General features: G+C 39.5%; 1 protein-coding gene across 10 annotated transcripts in view; it reads left to right on the top strand.

Moving 5' to 3' along the window:
• LOC133273217 (uncharacterized oxidoreductase ZK1290.5-like) overlaps positions 1 to 18723 on the top strand; it is a 52497-nt gene that overhangs the window by 17760 nt on the left and 16014 nt on the right. For 9 of the 10 annotated variants that reach the window (XR_009744668.1, XM_061461402.1, XM_061461435.1 and 6 more), the window contains exons 3-4: positions 5915 to 6016; positions 17181 to 17272. Coding sequence is in view for 9 of the 10 variants with exons in the window: in XM_061461402.1 (XP_061317386.1) it covers positions 5915 to 6016; positions 17181 to 17272 (194 nt within the window). In the remaining variant the exon portion in view is untranslated. The remainder of the gene's footprint in view (positions 1 to 5914; positions 6017 to 17180; positions 17273 to 18723) is intronic. The other variant, XM_061461468.1, reaches the window with a different exon arrangement.

The raw sequence follows: 18723 nt of genomic DNA, 5'->3' as shown, positions 1-18723 counted from the left end.
CCCTTCTCTGGCCTGGCTCCACCACCTCAATGTCTCTCTTGTAGTGAGGGACCAGAGCTGAACACAGGATTTGAGGTGCAGCCTCACCAGTGCCCAGTGCAGGGGCACAGTCCCTGCCCTGGCCCTGTTGCCACACTGGTGCTGATACAGGCCAGGATGCTGGTGGCTTCCTGGCTGCCTGGGCACAAGCTGCTCATGTTCAGCTCTGTCAGTCAGCACCCCCAGCTCCTTTTCCATGAGCCCCACTCTTCCCATCATGCTATAGGGAGTCCTGAACTTCTGTCTGAAAGTACTCAGCTGGAAGCTGCTGTTTGAAGGATTTTCAAGCAAAAAGTGGCAGTATCTTGAAATATAAACTTCTGAAGTGTTTAAAGAATGCTTAGCATAAGAGCTTTTTGTGGGAAATTGAGCCTTATCACAGGTATAATAAAAGTTAACAGTAATGCAGAAGATTGGTTTGAAGATGTTACAAGGTTGTAAAATTAAGCTTAGATATCCTAGCTCTGTTCTAATTTGCTCCTGCACTTTGTGTCCCTCTTCTGCTGTGTAGTCTATACCATAGAGTGGACATGAAATCCATGATAAGAAAAGATCTGGTAATAGCAGGGCAATTTGTGCCCAAGCTCATTTAGGAAAGTGAATTCCTTAGTTATAAGTATGTGTTAAAGGTGGCAGTTTTTCTGTGAAATAGGAATGTGAAATAGGTAGGTGAAATGTACCTAAATCAGAATTTCTTGATTTCATTCTATGGTATTAACCAAATATGTGCAAGTTTACAGCATTTCCCTAAAGAGACATGGTTCATATAGAAAATGGAAAGATCCTAAATAATAGATGTAGGATGCTGGACCTTTATGTTGGAGGGAAAGTTTGTCATTCAGAAGACTGCAAAAAGAAAAAGCTGTAGGAGGCCTGGCAGCTAAATGCGCAGCTAAGCAATTTGTTCCAGGAAAGGTCCTGTTAATTTTCTTGAGGAGTGTTATGGGCTACCCAGTCCATCCATGCAAACTGAGTTAAGAGACTTAGGAAATAATCATAGGAATTGATAAATCTGAGCATTAGCAGTATATGGAATGACACTTGTTGAGACAGATGAACTGTTGGAAGCAGCCACAGCCTTTTAAGAGAAGTGTTCCATGTAAAATACTGTTATGAAACCTTTTCATAAACAGTTTTTGAGCAAATGGTATTAGGAGAGCACTGTTCCGGGATTTTTATTGGGAGTCAGTAGATGTTATATCCATGAGGAGCTGGAAATTTATATTAGCTGTGGGCAGTGGTTGTAACAGATATTCTGCTCCTTGCAATTTCTAAATGTGGTCCTCAAGCAGCAGTCACTGTAAACCAATATGAAATGGCAGCAAATCTTCAAGGTTTGGCACTAGTGGAACACATTCCTTGGGGTTTGGATCAATCTTCCAAAGTAATTTCTTCTTGAATGTGATTTGTGGGTTACTGAATTCATAAACAATTTGATTTTCCTTTTGACTCTTCAGAGCCTGTCACATCCAGGCAGATGTGACCTATCACAAATCCTCAACTGGAGTTGGACAAATGCTCTATCAGCATATTCAGTGTACTGGATAAATCACATGAATGATGTTAATACAGCCAGTTCAGATTGCATATAATTCGGAACACACTGGAGGTTGCTTCACATCGATCCTTGTTCCAGTGGAATTTAAAAGAGGTGGGGCAGGTGAGAAAAATCATCATGTACATGCTAAATGCAGTGACAGTTGAGAAAAGCAGGGAAAACACAAGCACCGCATTGAGATAACTCTGCAAAACATTGAAAAATAGACTTTTGCTTGTAGGTTTGATATGAGTCAGGGCTTGCTCTTCAAAACTAGGCTTGTTCTAGCGAATTTTAGCTCTATTTTTAATACTGTATTAGGAATTGTATTAGGAGTAGAATTGCACACTTTTATTTCCGTGACAACATGCTGTTGGCTTTTAAATGTGTAAAATGTCCCTGTCCATTCAAGTTAAGAACTGTATTGATTGTAGGTGCTGCAGCTGAGAAGCAATAAGCCGCACTGTTTTAAATGTGTGTGAGCAGTTCACATGTTAATTTTAGTTTTCCTGCAGCAGTGTTTTGACATTTGAATGAACTTCAGGCCCTCCCTAACCACTGCACCGCTACAGCCTGATGATAAAGAGTGATTTAAAAAGCTGGTAAATATAGAAATTGATTGTGAATATTTGGAGATTTTTTTTCTTCTTTCTCAAGCACATCCTGATACTGTGAGTCACTGCGGGGTTTTGGGTTTGAGATTATTTTACAAAATGGTTGGAAGACGTCTCAAAGTATTGGTTACTCTATCCAACCTACAAGGCACAACCCCATCGTTCCCAACACATAGAAATGTAACCCGTTCTTAAACACCTCCAGTGATCAAGTTCCACATTTCTTGATTACTAGCACCTGAAGCTATTTTGATAAACAGTTTAAAACTAATTTCTTGCCTCCAAAATCCAAATAAGAGTGTTTCTGTTCTTGTCGTCCCTCAGGAGGGGAAATATTTTAAGCAAGAGTGTGGGTGTAGGTGTGAATATGAAAATGAAATTGTAGCCCTGGGTTTATGAGGTGCTCACTGCTGTTCTTGGCCTACAAGTATTATGAAAAGGTTTCTACCAGATTCAATAGAAGTAAGCAAATCCCAGTTTAAAATTAGCACTGCTTAGTTGATTTCCATTGCTTGTTGCAAGGTACATTGTATTCCTTCCACTTGTAGCTGGGCTGGGGTGGTTTGTGTGTGACTGGTGGACTACTACTCATTTATCTCTGAGATAAGGTACCTTTGCCTCACATCTTTCATGAACGTTTCTTGCGGTCAGGAGGATTGGACTTTTAAGATACTATTCTAGCCCTAAATGTGTAGATTTCTAATGGGGAAGTAATTTTTATTTCATAGAATCATAGGATAGTTAGGGTTGGAAAGGACCTTAAGATCATCTAGTTCCAACCCCCCCTGCCGTGGGAAGGGTCACCTCCCACTAAACCATGCCACCCAAGGCTCTGTCCAGCCTGGCCTTGAACACCGCTTCAACAAAAAGCATAAATTAAAATAAACATCATAGTGTGATATGGACATCACAACCTGATAACGTTGCCTTCCTAAAATAAAGGACCAACAACTCATTGTATTCACGCTGAGGAGGTCTCAGGCATTAACACAGGGAAGGCTGATGTACTGCATGTTTTTAAATACCCAAGGCCAGAGATCTTTCCGTTATCAAATCTTTTAAAAGTCATTCTTCTGAGAGTGCTCCTGTTTCTTGGGCTGAGTACAAAGCATCTTTTTAGAAATCCAGGATGTAGCTATTTCTGTGAACATTTGCATGCTGTGATGTCTAACTGAATACTTTTCTTTTGGAAAAGTAGCTTTTGGTGAAATTCCACTGAAGTTAATGATTATTTTTTGTTAGTGTTATACGATGTGTTTTTGCATAGTTAAAGCAGTTGTTATTAGTCTGATTTGGAGAACATAACAAACAGCAATTAAAGATATGTAATTCTCCCATTTTTATGTGAGGCATCATATACTAATAACTTACATATGACATTTGCTTTATCCAAGCAAAAAAGTTTAAATTAAGGCCTGGCACTCTCTGGCAGTAAGTACTGTCAATGGCACATACATAACCGTGGATCAAATTGAACGCTTGGTATTAGCAATTCCTAATGCTAATTCTTGGGGTTGCGCCTAATGTAAGTCAGTGGAAATTTTGGAAGAGACTTTCTTGGCAACAGAATTAGACTGGTCCTGAGATTTTTAACATAACCTTCCCAAGTGCTTCAATCAAGATCCCAGTATTAGGTTTTGCTGAATGCCACAGAACTTGGTATTTATTCCGATGCCATATATTATTTATTCTTAACAAATACAATTTTTTTTTCAGAGCAATTAAAGAAGAAGCAATTATTCACAGCTCAGTGATGAACAAGTCTGCTTGTTTTCTAAATTAGGAGAGGATTTTATGTATATAAGGGCAACCAATGAGCAACTTTCTCTATTAATGGGACATAAATCCAGATGCTGCAGATCATTACAGATCAGTGATATATTCTTGTGTGAGCAGTTGTGTTTAAAAGTTGAATGGGTTATTGATATCAGAAAGTGCAAAGCTCATGATTTTGGTGACCATCCAAAATTATTCTTTTTTATACATCCTATAATGTATGTTACTGTACAAAACTCTGTACTGTTCTAATTAAATTCTTAGTCTGAGCAAAATACTCTCTTTAACCGTATGACAGTGAGGGATCCAAATAGGAGCTGTTGTATTATAGTGAATTTCACGTTCCCTTTTCCTCCTAAACCAGGGGTGAATTTTTATTTAGAGGGGTGGAAAGCTACAATAGCAGCCCAATGGTATTGTTAGCTTTAGTGCAGTCCTTAAATGTGAATAAAAGAAAAATAGGGCAGAGGATCTGTGTTTTCTCAAAGAGGGGCTGTGAATGAATAGTGTGATGCATTTGGAGAACAAAAAACTCTGCGTAGCTTTTAGTTCTTAACTCTGTGTCTGAAATGCCAAAAAAGGAATACTGTAGAGCACAAAGACAGACAACGGTGTACATCTCAGTCATGCGTTTATTTCCTTTTCCTGTTTTCTGTCAGACTAAGCTATGCAGCAAAGAGCAGCACTTTTTGACTGGGATGCCTCCAGTTACCTGTTACATCTGCAGTTACAATTTGGAAAGTAATGTAATTGTGTTCAAAGTAGCTCCAAAGTTTCTCATTAAAGTTGTCTGCAGATTTATAAAGGAGTTACAGATCCTGTCAATTTTGGAACTCTGACTCCAATAGATGTAAATGTCTCTGTTTTAATTTATGTTGAAAATGCTTGGATGATCTTTTCTTGCATGGAGACAGCGAGTTTCTATAGCTGCTTGGATAAGTTCATCAGCAGGAAATATTGCTTCTGTTTGAAACTGTGCTAATATTTCATAAAATGCAGTAAAGCACAAGCTTGTTCCCTTAATATCTGCTGGCAAAAAATTTTAGCAAAAAACCGGTGCATGAACAAATGTGCTGTGATTTCCAACAGAAATTTTGTAACAGAAGTATTCTTTAGAAAGTAAATCCAGAACCCACTGCTGAATTTGTATGAAATACCTACAGAACTGCCAAACAGATTTATCTTCATAGAATCATAGGGTCCCAGACTGGTCTCAGTTATATGACATTAAGATCATTCAGTTCCAACCCCCGCCATGGGCAGGGACACCTCACACTAGACCATGTCGCCCAAGGCTCTGTCTGACCTGGCCTTGAACACTGCCAGGATAGGAGCATTCACAACTTCTGTGGGCACTCTGTGCCAGCACCCTCAAAGGGAAGAGCTTCAGCCTTAGATCTAACCTGAACTTCCCCTGTTTCAGTTTGAACCCATCACCCCTTGTCCTATCACTACAGTCCTTGATGAAGAGTCCCTCTCCAGCATCCCTGTAGCCCCCTTCAGACACTGGAAGCTGCTCTGAGGTCTCCACGCAGCTTCTTTTCTCTAGACTGGGCAGCCCCAATGTTCTCAGTCTGTCTACATAAAACTTCAGGACTTGTGGCCCTTCAGCAGTGTTCCAGCCTTAATTCCAGTGACCAAAATCCCTTTGATTTAAATGGGGCTTCTTATGTGTTGAAAGCTTGAATATGTGACCATGAAATTTGGATTACAGTGACCTAAGCATGTGGCACATGTGCAGCTTCTTCTACCTTTAGTTGTTAATGAGATGTTGTAGATTGCATTGATTAAAAATAAATGGATGTATAAAGTAATGAACATGGAGTGGTAATTGTAACTATTTTGATGATGATATGCTAGACGCCATTATGAAGGAAAAATGCTGTTTCACATGGTTTGCTATAATTTTATGACACTGAAAAGTAGTCTGGTTCTGTTTGTTTTTTAGATCTTTATTTAATACACTGGCCTGATGCGCAAGTTCCTGGTAAAAGCAATCGAGAGGTCCGAGCTGAAACCTGGAGAGCAATGGAGGAGCTCTATGAGAAAGGTGATAAAATAGTGAAAACCTATTTTAGCAGAAGGAATTACAGAACATTTTGGAATTCATAGAATTGGGGAATTCATGCAGATGTTAAACAATGTAATTTGAACTGGAGGTTTGTGTTTCAGTTGAGTTGAGGGTGCAAATTATGTAGATCTTTTTGGTAAGTTGAATATGTTTGTGTTGCTTGTAAATAATACATTGTAGATAATACATTGCCAAATTCTGCCCATGATGGTGTACACCCTTTCTTGAGGAAATCCACAGATAACATTGAAATCTATATGCTACTATAGAACATCTTTGTAGTAGCCTGTTCTTGTTTTAAGTATAACTCATGCTAAATTTTACTTCCTTTAGATTTATTTTCTTAACTGTATGATGCTGTTTTCCAATTTGCCACATATTGTGGTACACATTTGTGTTTTAGAAAAAGTCAACAAAACAAAATGGCTATATGAGAAATAAATACTCAACTGAGTATTCTTAGTACTAACATTTTTGGGAAAAAAAGGAAATCAAGGGAGGTATTCTCTCAAGTTCTGCTAATGGTCCATTTGATTTTTGGTGCACTGCAAAATTCATAGAATAGAGTCATAGAATCATGGAACGGTTTGGGTTGGAAAGGACTTTAATGTCGTCCAATTCCAGCCCCCTCCATGGGCAGGGACGCCTCACACTAAACCATGTTGCCCAAGGCTCTTTTGAACCTGGCCTTGAGCACTGCCAGGGATGAAGCATTTATCACTTCTCTGGGCAGCCTGTGCCAGCATCTCAGCACCCTCACAGGGAAGAACTTCTGCCTTAGATCTAACCTGAACTTCCCGTTTCAGTTTGAACCCATCACCCCTTGTCCTGTTGCTACAGTCCCTGATGCAGAGTCCCTCTCCAGCATCCTTGCAGCCCCCTTCAGACACTGGAAGCTGCTCTGAGGTCTCCACACAGCTTCTCTTCTCCAGGCTGAACAGCCCCAATGTTCTCAGTTTATTATTTTCAGTTTATGTTTGTAGCAATAGGAAGAGTAGACTGCCCCAATCAAAATTCATCATGTAGATTTAAGAGGAGGATTTTGCTCCTGAACTATGCGCTAGTATTAGAAATAGCTTTGTAAAAGAAGATCCTGTCATGCAGTGCTTGGACAAAGTTCGCCTCCCTCTTTATAACTTCCTTCCCTAGGCAGGGAGAAGATTTCTTGGCTTAAGTAGTGTATGCATTAACCCAGAGTTACTGAAACAGTGATTATAGCAGAGAGTTGTACAAAGGCAATTACAGGTTGTGTGACACTGCCAGTTTTATCAGAGCACTGATAAAAACCTGTTCTCTTATGCTTCAAGCCTTCCGTTCCTTTTGGTCTGCCTCTGGAAACACAGAAGTAAATGATTTTTGATACATCTGTTGTTCTTGCTTTTTATATTAAGCATAAGGGAAGTTGCAAGAAGTGTTTCTGTCTGTGTAAGGGATTACAACAGTCAGTCTTTAAAGAAACACTACACCAACCTCTTATTTCAAAGTGTCAGTGACTTTTAATTCCAAGAATTATTTGACAAGGTGCTTAATCCTGCCATTGAGAAGTGTTTTCTGATGAGTATTTAAGTTAGTGCATGTCATTTGTGCCTAGCTTCTAATTTGCTCCAAACAGGTTGTGTTTTCACCTATTATTACTTCTATTACCTTTATTCTGCTTTTTCATGTGTGTTTGTGATCTTCTGTGTCTTACACAACTTTCTCTCTATATATATCTTCCTAATGGGAAAGACTGAGCTATTCAGTGATTTTCCAGTGTGACACTGCCTCACAGGCAGACAAAAGATTCCTTTTATTTTTTATTCCTATGCTTGATACCACCTTACAGACATCCCAGGTTATAGTTATTTTTCCTGCAATTGCATTTCTTCAATGATTTTGTCAGTTTGCATGTTGCTACCCTCAGTCTTTTTCTGAGTGTAAGCATTCTGTAGACTTCTGATTAATTTAGCTAAGCCTAAGTTTTCCAGCTCTGGTTGTCTAAATTACCTGTTAGATCATCTCCAGGGGAAGAAAAATGTATTAGTCTGATTGAATCAAGTACCTTAGAACATTAACATTCACAGTTTTGCATTAGGAGATACAGACTCTGGATGTGCTGACCGTAACTACGTGTTACTGAAATAACACACAGATGTTACCCACTCTGGAGATGGAAATGCAATGATCCCTGAGGAAAATGGGAAAGAATTTGTTTGCATGGTTAACCACTAAACTTTCCACCGAAGACTGATCAGTTGCTGCATATCTTTATGTGACTTGCCATGTGTAATGTGAGCAACATGTTAGCCTTGGTATGAATCAAATAGAGGATTTGGTCAAAATCCTTATTTAAGGAAAAAAAAAACCTTTATTGAGGGAAAAAATGGTAAGTTCTATACTAAACAGGTGAGTTGTCTTCTCTGAACTTGACATTGGTTCAGGTAGCCCTTGGTTCCTGTTTTCAGTCCTGTTTTTTTTTTTGTTTTTTGGTTTATGGGAGATTCTTTCTTTGTTTTTAGGGGATTCTGAAGCCACTCTTGTTCTTCACTGTAACACTGTGGCAGAATACATTTATTATCTGTGTTAAAATAAATAATATGCCCCCAAAGTTTTACACACTTTAGGTGTCTTAATCCCTTTGGGTTGTGTCTAGACTGTGGTCCTGTGTCTTTCTGGTTTACCCTTGAGCTATAGAGTCATAAAGCAGAGGTTAATAAAAGATGAGGTAAACATGCTGATCTTTTATTTTCTCCTGTCTAAATCCTTCAGTATGCTTTTAGAGTCCATTGAAAGTTGTACCAGCATCTTTCCCAGTCATTGCATTTGCTGGTTTCCATTATACCTTTCCAGAGAAATGTCACGCAGTCCTGGTCAGCAAAGGTAGATATAGATATACGAGCCCATAGCAATTGTATCATTCCATAACATGAACCAAAACTTATGAATTCTATGTAAATTTGCCCAAATCTCATAGAAAGTATAATAGAACATTATTCATTGAGCTAATGAATTAAAACACTGCTTGATTCATGAGATACTCATATGCTGGTTAAGAAAGGATTCAGTGCAGAGACTTCTATTTTGTCTCACAGTCTGTTGTGTTCCCTAAGTCTTCAGACCCTGGGATTTGCATGCGTTTATCCCCGACCTTGCTTCCAGAGGGAATTGTGCCATCTGTTGTGGTAGCTTGGGAGCAGAATTCTGCACCTGGCCTCAGCAGCCAGCCCAAGTGATTGGAAGGTTTTCCAATGGAAAAGCTCATCAGGAACTGCAGCAGTTGCCACTGATCAGTCCCTGCAGAGTTAGGAACAAGTGAATGGGGGAGGAGAATTATACTTGTCTTTACTGTTTATAGAATTGTTGTGTGTACCTGACGGAACAGGGTAAAGGCACTACCTACCCTAAAGACTCCTATTTATAAATGCTGGGTGGCTTCTGATAGACCTAGCTGGTACTTTGAGTCATAGCAGGAAAGTTCTTATATTCAGCAGGTTTCTACTAGCTGAGGACAAAATTGCAGTTTCAAGAATTAGTTTCTTTAAATGCTGAGTGTAGCATTTGGATTATTTGTTTGGCTTTGGTTGATTGTTGTTGGTTTAATTGCATCCTGTGTGACTTGTTAATCTGCTCCAGCTTGATGGTCACAGGAGCCGGGTGACTCCATTGATCTGTGTCCGTCTGTCTTAAGGTCTCAGTCACAGCCAAGAAGCTTCCATGTGTACTGAAGTGGTGAGGGGCAGAGGATTCTAGATGCACATTTTCCTCTAAAGAGTTACGGGATAAACAGTGCTGAGGAAAAGAGGGAGAAAAAACAATCTTCATGTTGGTCAGTGAGACATTTGTATATAATAACTGGTTCGTTCTCTTGTAACAGCTGAAGTCAACTAGGATTCTTGTAATATCAAGACTATGGTGGAAGTTTTGTGGTCTCATATGTTATCATTTTGTGAAATTATCCCCTCCAATACCTCAAGACAGAGGCCAGACTGCCTACAGAACCCCTTCCAAGATACATACATTGAGTCATATATTCCCTTGACAGCTGCAACATTCCAGTACAGGCATTTGTGTGCTGGCAGATGAAAGCAGTGTGGCAAGCTGCTTTGACATCATGAATAGTCATTATATATGCTCCTGGTAATTGGTCTGTTCCTAGCAAAATGATCCTTTCCATATGCAGCATCTTAAATGACCTTGATTTTGGCATTGTGGCTAGCCCATCATCTCGGCAAGCTTTCCGTACACACACATGCACATGATTACTTGTCCTTCTATCTCAAAATGCTGGGAAGAATGAGGGCCTTCAGCCAATTTTTGCTTGCAGTTGGCAAGAGTGGCAAAGTGGTGGTAGTTCTGGGTTCAGATCCCATTGGGGCTCAGGGCTATTATACTAAGAGTAGAATATCTTGCTTATCTTTTTAGTGTAAGCAGTGCAGTTTATGCTTACATGGAATAGTGATACTTGTGTCAGAAATTCCTTAATGTCTTAACATTAAGGATTTTGTTAAACATAGAGAAATGCTCTTCAAAATAAATACAATTATTCTATTAATATGTTAGTTTAATAGTCTTTTTGTATGATTTGACCAGACCCATAAAGTAACAGAAATTCTTTTATTTGAAGCCATGTCACCATGTTCTTGGAAAAAAATTATGGTTTTCCTAATTCCAAGTGAGAGAAGAAATCTAACCAACCTTTACAATAGTCTTATCCTTTTCATCTTTGGGCATAGATCAGTTCACTCAGAATCTTTTCTTCCTCCTTTTTCTATCAGTTCTTAAAAGTATGAGTGAGAGTTCAGGAAACCAAATACAGCTTTTGAGTAGGTGACACAAATTTCTAGTGCATCCATTCTGGATGACACATTCTGCTTTTATTCTGCTGAAAAAATACTTTAAATCTATGCTCATATTGTCAAATGATGAATACAAACATTAGTGTCACAGCTCCACAAAATGTCTTCTGAGGCTTTAGGCTGGTAGAAGTCCAGCCTATGTCCTATGTGAATGTGTGTTCATATAAAGTTTTAATAAGTAAAAGCAAGTAACTAATTTTCATAGCAACGCAAGTCTCTTTTTCACGTTGTCTGTAGTATTCTCTCTGTAGAGATGAAGAAGTCTCTTGGGCTTCTCATGAGCAGAAACACAGTTCAGAGATGTTTTCATGGGCTGAAGGTATTGCAGTTGGTGAGGATGTTGGTTGCACCACACCCTGTTGGCCAGATCAGACAGTGATTAAGATGCATGCAGGAAAAAAAAAGTTACACATCTCTAAGTTAGAGATCATAAAGAAGTCTTCTCATAATGTTCAGTGTCTTATTTAAGAATAAGAAATTGCCATGCAGTAAGTCATTTTGGTGCAGACATAAAAAGGGGAACAAATCTAAGCTTGGATTAACCTCATTTGTTATGTTTTGCTCTTTCTTTTTCTCTTAATTTTAAGGACTTTACGGGTAACTCTAAGTGCAAAAATAAGCTCTCAGACTTCTTTCTTTTATGATTTATTACAGTGTGTTGTTTGTGCTTTTTCTACTAGCAATTGAAACCTTTTTGTCAAAAATGTAGATAAATCTTTTTGCTTAGCTTACTTAAAGCAAATGATTGTGTAGGTGCACAGAAGTGCCTAGGGGTCCTGATATGAACACAAGAACTCTTGGGAAGGAGGGAATGTTGAAATACATTTCAAAGGAAAGTCCCTGTCCCAAATCACTCCTTGTTTCAATAAATCGTGTACATAATTTGGGGGAAAAGCGTCATTTATCTGTTTTGTATATGTTGAATTTAAGCCCTAGCTACTCAGCTATTGTAAATCAGTATTGCTTATTGACATCAGGCAGGTTGCTGTACTTTGTGTCAGTTGGGAGTCATCATCCTCTCTGATAGAGGAGTCAAAAAGTGCCCTAGTTCAAAAAGCCATGCCTCCTCTCTTGTGGTCCTCACAGTCCATCGTGGTTCACAGGTGATCTCTAGCAGGAGTAATGATAATGGAATTGTGATAGCAGGAAAGTAATTTTAGGTTGAATGAGCACCTGTACTGTGGTAATGAATAGGAGAAAAAGAAATCCTTTGGGGACAGAAGCATGATTTTTGTGTTTTGTGTGTTTTCAGTTTTGCCTCAGACTTCCTGTGTCTCTTAGTAAGGACACTTTACCTTTTGGTATCAATGTTTTTCAGTCTGTGACAAGGCAGCAAGTGTTATTTCATAGACTTAAAACTTAATTCCTTCCTGGTTCTGTCTAAGAGTCAGTTGCTTTATTTTATCAAGGCTTTGGCTTGCAGTCTGCATGTGGGACGCACTTAGCCTACAGCTTTGATTTAGCAAGCTGTGATGAAATCAAATCTTGTATAGTTTCCCTGAGTAATACTGCTTACCCATGGAGACAATTTTAGTGTATCAGAGAGAATATGGACCTTACCAACCTGTGTAACCTCCTTGAATAATGACACAGTTACTGCAGTTGACCTCTTGTGAGAAGTGGATCCATTTGTGTTTTTATTCTGTGGCCTGAATAGAAGATCTCACAGAATAGGCACTGTTCGCTGGACGTGGGAATTCTCCCTTGCTCTGACTCATGTAGAGCAGCGGGGAGGGGGAGGAAAATGGGCTCCACAAACCCAGTATCCAGTTTTGTCATTGTAAAAGAACCCCTTTTGGATCTGAACTTTGTCCATTTAATATTCCAGAGGGTATTTAGAAGTTTGATAAAAGTCCACAGTAGTGCTAGAGAAAGATAAGGCTCGCTATTGTACTAAAACAATGTTGTGGTGCCAAGACAGTATATTTATGCTTTTTTGTTTCTGCAAGACCAGCCAGTGCCCATCAAACTTGCATAATTTGATATTATTCTAAGTAAAGGAAAAAATACCCAATCATTCTCTAGCTTGCCATAAAAATGCTTTAAGCTGAGTACACAGCTGTATTACAAACCAGTCCCTTAGCATGATGTGTTGCTTCACAGCAGCTGGGAATAATACAGTGTGGTGAAATTACCATCGTGGCGGAGGCCAAGATTTTTATGTGTAGAATAGAAAAGATGCTATTTTTCCCCCCACTATAATCAACCATTCTTTTGCCAACATGTTTTCAGATGTGTCTTGCAGAGCTTCATGATAGTCTGTCAAAGCTGGATGAAAATTTCCATTCCACCATTGTGGTCAGTCAGTTTTTAGCATGCATAACATAAGCATCGTTGCCAGCTTTTGCTCCAAGCATGCAAAGGCAGAGTTGCAAGGAGGAAGACAAAGCCTCAGTAAGCTTTGGGAGCTGCTGGGGAACTGCAACATCTTTGTCTCAAAATCTGCTTCACAGGGGCCAAACCACTCATTTCCTCCAGCAGATAAGGAGGATGCTTTCTCTCCTTGGGTTGAAGCTCTGTGACGTTTCAGATGAAACAGTACAAATGTATATTTTAAGTGTACTTTCTCCAGGCTTGCAGCTAGCACATTGCAAACTTATCTCAGAAAACGTGAACTTCGGGACTAGCTAAACTGGTTAAGTTAAAAAGAATTGTAGACTTAAACCACCTGCTAGCACAGCATGGCTTGTGCCTGAATTGTGTGAAATGGGGCTTTTAAGCACACTGAACAGGTATTAAATTGGAAGTGGGGGTGTTCTTCCCTCCTTTTCAAGAGCATTCTGGTGGTTTTGAGATGTGTTGTACAAACTCTGAGGACCCTGCTTCTGTCAGAGCTCCACAAGAGAGACAATGTAAGGCAATGTGCATCTCCCCTCTCCCCTGAGAGGTTTCAAGGCGGTGAGTCAGGACCATTTTACACAGACCTCTCCGTATGCAATTTTATTTCTACTGCTGATGTGATCCTTTTGTGGATCTTGCTTGACCTCCGTAGTTACAAGGGTTGGTCTGTCAGACCAGAAGCTACCTAGACCTTCATTTTCTTATCCATCATTTTCTAATTCTTCACTTTTAGGAATTAATCTATCAGACATAAATGTGGGAATAAATCTCTAAAATCTCTTGCTTTAAGGTAGACTTCCCAGATTTAGTCATGCAGAGCATCCAGCAAATGAAAGCCGTTCTCTCAAGTAGCATCCATTGATTGTTCATTCCGATTTCAGCTCTATTTTTCAGGAATTTCCAGTGTTTTGAATTCATGAATTGAATGCATTGAAATAATTTTTTTTAAATACAGTCAGGCTGTGCAATTGTTTTCATATTTATTGTATTTTATATTGTAATTGAATACCAAAGTCAAAACACTAACTTTCATCTGTTATACTATAACTAAAAAAGAAAGCAGTGGAGTTAAAGTGAAGAGTTCTAACTTGAACAAAATGAAATATGTGGATTTAATGAAAATTGAATGTTTTAATTGTATTCCCTCAGCTTTCTTTGTGTGACATCACTCTAAACAAAGGAATGCCCAGAGTACTGATTTTAGTAGGAGCCTCTTGTATGACTTTTAATACAAAACATAACTGACCTGAAATTTCTTGTTGGGAAATCGAATGAAAAACTTCTTATCAGTGTGAATGCAGTGTGACTGTGGAAGAGACTTTCAAATCTCCTGTGAGAAGTATGCTAGAAGCAAAGCAACTTAGAGTGTACTGTAAGGGAAAAAAAACAGGAAACTTTCTGTGAAAATGGACAAGTTTCATAAGCCCTTTTATATTTCATGCCTGTGATTTGAGTTTTGTTTTATTTCAGCCGGAAATAAAAGCTTTATTCTTCCAGGGCAGTAACAGCATGGGGTTTGTAAGTGCTTAGCTTTCAACAATGGAGTACAATATTTTGGTTCACCATTAAAACTGCAAGTGTTTTTCTGACTTCTTTGGCATAAATGATTTATTAGTGTTGACACTCTGGGGTTGTTTGTAAGTAGAAGGCAAAAGCTGAGGTTTTGCTCCTTCTGGCAGATTACACGCAAATTATGCAAATCACCATAGTGCAGGTTATAACCTAATTATGTTCTACATCTTGAACAATGATCGTTTCTGTAAGGGAAAGCTGCCTAGCATTTGAGTTGCTAATGTTTTTTTTTTTTAATCCTTTTGTATTCTACCAAAGAAACCATGTTGAAAGTGATAGTATATGTGCAGATTTTGCTGCTGTGCATCTTATCTGCTTGCGTTTCTAAAATATGTGAAAGCAACCTCGCAGACACATTGCCAGAATTTCTGTGGTTAGTGCCTTTTCTGGTGCAAAACTTGATTTATTTATTTTTTAATAGAAACCTAGACTGGTTTGGGTTGGAAAGGACCTTAAGATCATCTAGTTCTAGCCCCCTGCCACGGGCAGGGACACCTTCCACTAGAGGAGGTTGCTCCAAGCCCCTGTGTCCAACCTGGCCTTGAACACTGCCAGGGATGGGGCAGCCACAGCTTCTCTGGGCACCCTGTGCCAGCGCCTCAGCACCCTCATAGGGAAGAGCTTCTGCCTTAGACCTAACCTGAACTTCCCCTGTTTCAAGTGTGAACCCATCACCCCTTGTCCTATCACTGCAGTCCCTGATGAAGAGTCCCTCTCCAGCATCCTTGTAGCCCCCTTCAGACACCAGAAGCTGCTCTGAGATCTCCACGCAGCTTCTCTTCTCTAGGCTGAACAGCCCCAATGTTCTCAGCCTCCTGTCAATACTTAGCAATAAACTCTAACTTCCCTCCCAGAATTTCATGGAAGACTAGAAAAATTTAATGTCTTTGTTTTGTCCAGGTAAGTCTAACCTGCAAATTCAAGATACTTTCTAATCTTATAGCTCAGTTCCTTATATGCAAATTTATAGTCTGCTTGGGAGTTATTTTTTTTATACTTAAACCATATGTATTTTAGGAATGAGTACATGGTTAGTGCATTTTGCGCCAACATTTTCTTTATCTTTCGTTGCAGTTGAGGTTCTTCCCTTTAATGTATTCATGTGTCTCAGTTGCATTAGTAAGTCCTTTTTATTATGTGTCTGTATTCTGGACTCAAAGCAAGGCAGCTCCACATAGTTCCCAACTGACCTCAGGAAAGTGGTGATTCTAACTGTGGAATGACGGCAATTTCAGTCCAGAAATCATTCCTTTGACATCAAATGGCTGAAATTGCCCAATGAGGCTTTTTTTTTTTTCTCTCTGAAAAAATAACATTATAACCTTTGGCTTAATTCCTTTCTTTTTTTGCTATAGATATTTGTGTGCATATATATAGATGAGCATATGTGTATACATCATATTGAATTGGCTGGCACAACTACTGGATTAACAACAGTGAGACACTTTCCATTTGCAGTTACACATTGAAATACAGATCATATCAATCAAGACAGAGTTCATATACTGAAGAAATGAGTCTGATTCATTGTCCACAGCATCCACAGCCTAAGAAGACCCCCCCTAGCCTGACCACAGTTGATTTCCCTACTCGTGTGTTTAGCACAGAAGAAGGATCAAACTCCCCAGTCTAAGTCAAGGTTGAGGTGTGGTTTCAGGCCAGTACTGGGGGTTGTGCTTTGTTGTATCTGAGGTTTGAAGGGAGATATCCGATTTCAGGACTGTCAGTACTTGATTTATACACATGAATGCACACTTATGGCTTATGGTAAAAAAATAACCTTCCTATCACCTATGTGCTTTTCAACTTTATTTGCATGTCAACAGGAGCTGAGGAATCTAGCTGCATTTTTAAGCTTTTTTTTTGATCTTGTTTGATACTTCTCACTTAAATTCAGCATAAAAACTTCGATTTATGTGGCATCTCACAATGATCTAATAGAAATAAAAGCAGTGCTACTTGGTTTATTTGGGCTGCATGTCCTTGGGTTGTATTGCTCACACCTTATTAGTCTTCAGCAAATGTTCCACTTTAGTTTTGGCAGGTCGCTCAGAACACCATTTCCTTCTTTTCATTCTGGTGGAGTCCAATTGTTCTCTGCTTACACTACACTAGCCTTTCCCAGAATTTAGCCTGGAGTTTTTATACACTGGGGAGTTCCCAATGTGTTTAGATTATAAAATAATTTCCTAGTGTGACTGTGAGGGAACCATGCTTTCAGATAACACTGTCAAACTACATTTTGGTGATGGCAGTCTGAATTTCTTTGCAGTGTTTTGCAATACAGACATGATGTATACAGTCATTTTGTCTCTTGAAAGTGATATGTTTTCAACTCGTGCTCCCAACTAGTTAGGATTGTCCCAAAACTTTTTTCTTGTTCTGTTTCTCAATAGGTTTGTGTAGATCAGTTGGTGTAAGCAACTTTCTTATCAGTCATCTTGAGCAACTAAAGGAAGACTGTGTGATTACTCCACATGTTAATCAGGTGAGTGGTTAAATATACGTCAAGTATTTGGGGTTTGGGGTTTTGTTTTGGCTTTTTTGGTTAATAATCTCATCCCCATGCCTGTGCCTGAAAGACTACACCCAAACTAGCCTTAGTCATACAATTTCTTCTCTTTTCTGTATGCATATTGAAAACCATTTAGGAACATGACCTGAAGGAGGTGCAGGAGGGGGAAGTCCTTCTTCCTTGCTTTTCCCCAGTTTCTCCCAGGCTACTTGGATGTGGTTCATTGTAAGGCACAAACAAATGGTCTGTGTGCCAGTTTTTGATGATAAAACAGTTTAGAAATGCAATTAAAGGAACACTGGACACTTAGCATCTCCAAAGTGAACAACGTTTTGGAGAGCCTGTGTTCAAATACTATCTACAATTCCTCTAAACAGCAGGGAAAGCCTCAGGTGATTACATGTCATGCTAGGGTGCTGTTTCCCCTTCTTTCCTCTTATTTCATATTCATATTTCAAGGTCAAGATTTTAAATTCAGTGAACTCCTCATTGAGGTACTGCAAGAGCCCTGGCAAATGTTTTAGGTGCCCTGGGCAGATAAAAAATGCCACCTCCGTACCAACAGACTTCCAGAATACTGCCAACTCTTCCTTTCAGTTTTCTGCCCACAGCTGTGCTGGAAGTTCATGCTCCCTTTCCTAGCGCCTCCTGCCAGTGAAAGCATGGTTAATGCTAACCGAGAGCTGGGAACTGGAATGGATACTTTTGCCCCTTGTACACATGGTGAGGATTTCTGGCAGCTATTTATTGGGAATGTCATCAACAGCAACAAAAAACTTGCTCAGAGACTTTTGGAACCTAATATCTCTGATGCTTGCTGTCCACTACACTAATGGTTACAAAAAGACAATCATGAGTAATAATGATAAATTAATGTAAACCCATATAAAATAGTTAATTATTTAAAAGAAGCCATTGAAATGAGCAGGTTGATGACCTCAGAGGAGGTTCCAGTGTCTGAAGGGGGCCACAAGAACGCTGGAGAGGGACTCTCCATCAGGGACCGTAGCGATAGGACAAGGGGTGATGGGTTCACACTGAGACAGGGGAAGTTCAGGTTAGATCTAAGGCAGAAGCTCTTCCCTACGAGGGTGCTGAGGTGCTGGCACAAGGTGCCCATAGAAGCTGTGGCTGCCCCATCCCTGGCAGTGTTCAAAGCCAGGTTGGACACAGGGGCTTGGAGCAACCTGCTCTAGTGTGAGGTGTCCCTGCCCATGGCAGGGGGTTGGAACTGGATGATCTTAAGGTCCTTTCCAATCCAAACCAGTCTGGGATTGCATGATTTCTGTGACTTTTTAAGAATTGGTGAGTTTGCCAAGATTCAGTTGGATCTCCTTTTCAGAAATAGACATCTTCAAAGCCTCACAGAGTCTGACATAACTTGTTCCTGTGTATTGAATGAGAAAGCCTTTTGGTGTCCAATT

Source organism: Pezoporus flaviventris, unplaced genomic scaffold (assembly GCF_033815535.1).
Source record: "Pezoporus flaviventris isolate CSIRO_AGI_PZ_B2104156 unplaced genomic scaffold, CSIRO_AGI_Pfla_v1 ptg000001l, whole genome shotgun sequence".
In the NCBI taxonomy this organism is placed as follows: domain Eukaryota; kingdom Metazoa; phylum Chordata; class Aves; order Psittaciformes; family Psittacidae; genus Pezoporus; species Pezoporus flaviventris.
This window is presented reverse-complemented; position numbering and strand designations above follow the sequence as displayed.